Source organism: Bombus vosnesenskii, unplaced genomic scaffold, assembly GCF_011952255.1.
Source record: "Bombus vosnesenskii isolate JDL3184/JDL3185 unplaced genomic scaffold, Bvos_JDL3184-5_v1.1 scf7180000016275, whole genome shotgun sequence".
NCBI classification, from domain to species: Eukaryota; Metazoa; Arthropoda; class Insecta; order Hymenoptera; family Apidae; genus Bombus; species Bombus vosnesenskii.
Window position 1 is genome coordinate 872,043 of NW_022884344.1, and position 6,124 is coordinate 878,166.

Sequence of the window (6,124 nt, forward strand, 5' to 3'; positions counted from 1 at the left end):
TATATTTTCATACTATTTCGGGGGGAGGGGCGGAGAAGCAGACGAAAGGAAATCAATTAGTTAGAGATTTAAAAGGACAAAGATGAAGAGGTCAGGCAGAAGATATTTGACGTTTCAACAATATTTTATTTCACAGTCTGACACATGGAACATAATATTTCGTTATTCCTGAATGAAGACGGTAACAAGTACTAGATTCGTCTAAAATGTCCAATCCGAAGGAATCTAGTATCGATAACCTTTAATATCGTAACTATCGGTAGGTAAAGCATTGGCTAGGCTAAGCAACTCCGAGCGATGAAGACCGCTTGGAGATTGAAGTGCTGGGCCAGCTTCGTGAAGCAGGCTGGACGCGCGAAGAGCGGCTTCCTGGAGCGCGGCAGCTTCATGAAGTCCGGAGGAAAGACGGAGAGCTTCCGCTTGGTGAAGCGCAGCAGGTGAACGGAGAGCGTCAGCTTGGTGGAGCGCGCCTGGTGCGAGAAGGGCGCTGGGTTCGTGAAGACCTGCATCGAGAACGGCAGGAGCACCGTGCCGAGGTGGAGGAAGTTTCGGCAGCGGAGAGGGATTGATCGGCTGGTGAGCCAAAAGCGCAGAATCAGCGGCAGCATCGGCAACGTGTGCAGCGGCAGCGGCAGCGTTATTCTGCGCGGCTGCGGCTGCGCTCGCAGCTTTCTCAGCGGCCGCTTGAGTGGTTTCGTAATCGAGGCGAGCAGCAGTGAGTTGCTCGTCCACCGACTCCGCTCTTGCCTTCGCCTGACCAAGCATGGTGGTTTGCGCCGCCAACTCGGCCGCCGATTCCGCGGCAGCTTGCGCTGCGCGGTCAGCCGTCGCCTGTGCCGCGTTTAAGGCCGCTGTAACCACTTGCAACTGCTGCATCGCTTGTTTGGCGGTGGTCCTCGCTGCGTTTGCGGCACGTTCCGCTTGTTGCAGTTGCAGGTTCTCCCCGTCTACCGCTACGTGGGCATCTCTCGATTGTTGCTCCAGCCCTTGGACCACGATCTGTTTGCCAGCGAGTGCCGCAGCCGCGGTAGCCGCTGACTGCGAAGCAGCTTGCGCTAAGGTGTTCTTCGCGACGAACGCGGCTTGTCCGGCCGCGGAATGTTGATTATTTAACTGCGTGTGGGCTTGTTCTGCCGCGCCTTTCGCGATATTAGCTAAAGGACCACCAACGCTGAACCCGGGATGAGGCAGTCCACGGCCATGAGCGAGTGGACCTGCAGCTACTAGGGGGCCAGATAGCGCAGATTCCTGAGCGTATTCGTATTCGTAACCTTGAGCTTGTTGCTCGCGAGTGTGCTTTCTTCCTGCACCACATTCTGCCAAACAAATGCACGCGAATAGCAGCAGGAGCGTCTTCATTCTTGGTTTCAAATTATCTTTCTCGTAGGTTTAATCTGTAAGAAGACAATTTTATTTCCATACATAAACACAATACATATTGCTATATGTATAATAAAATCAAAGTGTATAATTCCGAAAATGACAAATCGACAATGATAAAAGATTATGGTGAAAGCGATAAATATTATTCGACAATTTTGCATAATAAAAGATAAATATTTTATTCTATTATTTTTCTCATTTATTCGTTACGTTTATACCACGTACATTGATTTAGATATAAAAGTATGATTAATTGAATATAGCGGTGGGAAATTCTCGTGACAATTCTCCGATCTCTGAATTTGACAACAGCAGAATATTGCGTAGAGATGACGATAGAAAACGATACTACAAAATACGAAGTACTATAAAAGTAACTATTCGATTAACGACACTGCCTATAAAACTTAAATACTCCTTCGTAGAAAATTATTTACCCTCTCAAACTTTGACACAGAAGTATTTTGTTTTAATCGTTTAAAAAAATGTAGCAAACTGATTCATCGATGATCACTGTGACAATCGACGTGTTAACGATATTTAGAAAGATTTATGTTTTACATTTACCGTGCCAATTTCGAACTTTTAATTAGTTTCTTTATGCGACATAGCCGGGAGATTTTGTAAAATTAAAAAAGCAATCTACATATCAGAGAACGAAACACGGTAGGAGATATATTTAATCGAAAAATAATTCTTACAATTTCATCGATGTGTAGTTGAAATTATTCGCGGGAATAACAACAAATATAACTAATTTCCCCTTAAAAAATAATGCTACTATGCCACTGAGTTTCGCTGGTTAAACTAGTGCATTTGTCTCGGGTTCAAAGCTGCTACACTTGCGTATGTACCTTTTTTTGGACACTCCCACTGGAAACCTTTGTGCCTTTCACATTTTAGCGTGTATTAGTCATAGAAGATTGGTAGCACGGCTTTGCCGCGGCGATAGTGCATAATGCAGGGTAACTTTTTTGCTAGATCAATATATTTCCATGGGTCTTATAAATCGAGTTTCACACAAATATTCCGCATCGTAAATATCATATGTTTGATACTTTCATTAATAATTATTCCATTGCTATGCAATAAAGCCAGAATCAGTAAAGAGTAAGAATATAACTATGTACTAAGAGCGAATAAGTTACAATAAGTAGATTATTACAATATATATATAATAATATACAGGGTGGTATAAAGGGGGTGATTCTACGCGAAAAAAGAAGTCGAAAATATAGAATGAAAATTTTTTTTTTTAATTCTTCCATCGAGACAACGATCTACAGTGAGATCCGTTATAACGAGGCGCGATAAAGTGCACGCGTACCGAGCCAAAATTCAAAGTCGATTTTCTCGAAAACAAAGCCTCGAACGAAAAATTTTTATTCTACATTTTCGACTTCTTTTTTCGCGTAGAATCGTCCCCTTTCCGCTTGTACCACCAGTTACCAACCACCCTGTATAATAATGGTAATAATATAATTATTATAAATTATTCGCTCTTAGTACAACTTGAAATTCAAACATCTCATCGAATAATTGACTTGCATAGTCATTGATAGGAGTAGTAAGAGAAAACAATGATTTAAACGCACTCGATTATGGAAGAAGAGCGTTTGTTAAGAGCGTTTGTTGCACTATGCTAGTAATTTATTGGACACAAATCGAATAAAACTGAAAATACAAAGAATAATACAAATAAAATATAGAGCATCCGAATATGAAGATTACAGTAGAAGTAAATACCATCGATGGGAGGAAAATTATTTTCCTGACAAAGTCAAATAACAAATATCTGAATTTCAAATAAAATAACAAATACCACTTAACTTAACTTATGTTCCAAATACATCTTTACTTAAGTAACATCATTTAGTATAGAATAATAGAGTAAATAAATAGAATACATATTTTAAAAAGTTTGTTTCGATAACGACTAGCCTTTGATGTAGAGGGCGTTATTGAATAAATTTTCATTTAAATAATTATTTAAGCAATCGTTATCTGAGAGTTCAAATAAAACATAGAAATAAATTATTTCTTATTTGGACAAATTTGTTTCCACAGAAGCAGACATAACAACTTTCTCAGAGAGATTGCTGTAAATTGCAATTTGTAATTTTTAATAGCGTTAACCACGTGTTAATTAACGTTAGCTATGACGAATACGCCAAAATCACATCAATTTTCGGACAATTTGTTCCAGAAGCGAGTAATTTTGGAAGCAAGCACGAACTGCGCTCTGTTTATCGACAAGTAATCATATTAGCTCCACGATTTATTTACACATACGTCCTGTTTTGCGACCAAGTTTTTCAGGACAGAAAAAAAATAAAAAAAAAGGCTTAAACCCAAAAACTGCATCATACAACAAAAAATGTAAAGCGCAAATGTAAAGCACATAATACAGCATGGCTATGTCGTACCGCCGCGTATCGGTACCTTTGCCTAACATACCATTACAAAAATTCATGTTTATTGTGAATAATGTACTTAAAATCTGTATTTTCTGGACTCAATAAACTCCTTTGTAAAAAAAAAAAAAAGTTGTAAAATTTATTTACACATCTTCGTTAATTCCTAATTCTAACGACTAAAGTATTATTTTAATTTGCTATTTATTATCTAATAGTTTTTATTTTATTTAACTTTATAAGACGTAAGTATACTAATGGTAAAATTTCATTCGACAGTAGAATGTATTTAAAGGACAACTTATCTCCGCTATATTTTAATTATGATCAATGTAAATTCAATCTTTACGATGTATCAATGAAATCCTTTTACGATATTTCGGATTAACGTTAATTTTATTCATGACGTACGTCCCATTTTTTTTTGTGCAACTCTGTTGCAAGTCACGGCGGTTCAAAATTGAATGTCTAGTTCCGTTACGCTCTAAAAAGCACTGCGTGTACGTATGTATGCGCATAAGTGCATAATTAAATCAATGAGAAGCGGACCTTATCTGTATGTGATCGTAAGAACTTTGAATGACGTTCGTTCAAGCTGAAAAAATGTACTATGAGTACATTTAGATATTTACAAATACTCAGATTGTACATTCTATGAGATATGAGAAAATACTCAAATTGTACATTCTAGATGCTTGTAAATAGTAAGAAAGCAGCGATATTTATTAAACGCCCGTATCAAATGTAACAAAAAAGAGATAAGATTTATGCGGTTAAAATTATTTTTTAACGAATTAGGAAAAAGATTTTTAACCGTACGTTATCATCGTTGATAAATATGTATTCGACGAGTAAAATTACAAATTTTCAATAGCGATGTGATAAGATGGTATAATAAGTTACTGCGAATAATATCAGGACGAACATTTTGGAAAAGTTTTGTCAATAAATCGAAAGAGAAGATTACTAAACGTTAATGAACGTAATAGCTTTAGAAACAAAGGTTTTTAATACATAGAAAAATATTTATATAACGATAATTAAATAGTTATGTTAATTAAATGGAAATATTTGTATTAGATTTGAGATAGAATCGAAGGTGTACTTAATGTTAAGTTATTATACAACTCATCCGTGGCCGTGAGAATAATTCTACCAAGAATGTTTAAAAATTGCGAAAATATGTCAAGGAAGGATACCGGTGGTACAAGTTTGAAACACAACGCAACAATGATATCAATTAATCGATTCTGCTGCATTTGAAATGAAGCTTAATTATAATTTTCTACGCACAGTATCCCTCACTTTTATCTTCGTCACTTATGCGATGTGTTTATGCAAATTCGCGCTTTCGACAAAATGACAAAAAACAAGAAAAAAAAAATTAAACCTAAATAGAAATTTGTACGCTGTTGTACCTTTAAGTTTCCCATAAGAGCATACACATCCGCAGTCTACTTCTGAGAATTGATATTTGCAACATTTACAAAATTTCTCGAATAAATTTTTGTAAAATCTTGGTATTTTAATATTTTAATATTTACCTTTATTTTACTTTTATTCCAACTGTTTATATTTAAAAACAGTTAAATCAAGTATTATTTTCACATAAATTCTGGATGCATATACATAGTGAGATATACAAAATGTAATTTACATTGGACCTAAATCTCAGAAGATATGCGACATAGTTCTGCATATGAATAAACGAAGGTACACCGTGTAAAAGAAATTTTAAAATTGTTTTAAAATTTGTGGTAAAGCTGATTAATACGAGGACAAAGATTACAAATTATTCACAAGATACGTATAAAAATATATAGAATATTTTATGAATTACAGAAAATGAGGACGAGTACAGAATATCTGTACGTCGAATGCATTTTATCTACGAAATTAATTAATTACTAATTTTGAATAACTTTTCGATTTTCTAATTTTTCCCCATTATTTCATCCACCGTAATATCATTTTACAATCACATATCGAATACAAATCTTGTCGAAGACTATTATTCAAAAATATATTAAATTTGCAGGATAATAGCACACGCAATAGCTACAAGTTAATAATTGAAGGAAATGTTTGAAAAAGGAAGCTTTTCGATCAATTCTAATCCCAAGCTATTTATGTTCGAGTGAAATGCTTGCTGAGGAACGAAATGTTGAAAAAGTGAAATTATTAGAAACTTTCTCTCGTTACCTGGACAACTACAAACGTAAATAAATGATAAATTGTCAACAAACTTTTAGTACTCACAAAATTCAAGACTGGTCAAACGGTCAAACGTTTACAGAATCCTTGCTGTTGCAGCTCGAAGAAACAAC

General features: G+C 35.8%; 1 protein-coding gene across 1 annotated transcript; it reads right to left on the bottom strand.

Moving 5' to 3' along the window:
* Nucleotides 1-24: 24 nt before the first annotated feature.
* Nucleotides 25-6,124, bottom strand: LOC117242672 (antifreeze protein Maxi-like). Its single transcript, XM_033509550.1, has 2 exons — nucleotides 6,057-6,124; nucleotides 25-1,394 (listed from the first exon to the last, which is right to left on the bottom strand). The coding sequence occupies exon 2, from the start codon at nucleotides 1,357-1,359 to the stop codon at nucleotides 226-228; it is 1,134 nt and encodes a 377-aa protein (XP_033365441.1). The 5' UTR covers nucleotides 1,360-1,394; nucleotides 6,057-6,124; the 3' UTR covers nucleotides 25-225.

Coding starts and splice junctions, on each gene's coding strand:
- LOC117242672 (XM_033509550.1), bottom strand. CDS start 1,359: ATGAAGACGCTCCTGCTGCTATTCGCGTGCATTTGTTTGGCAGAATGT.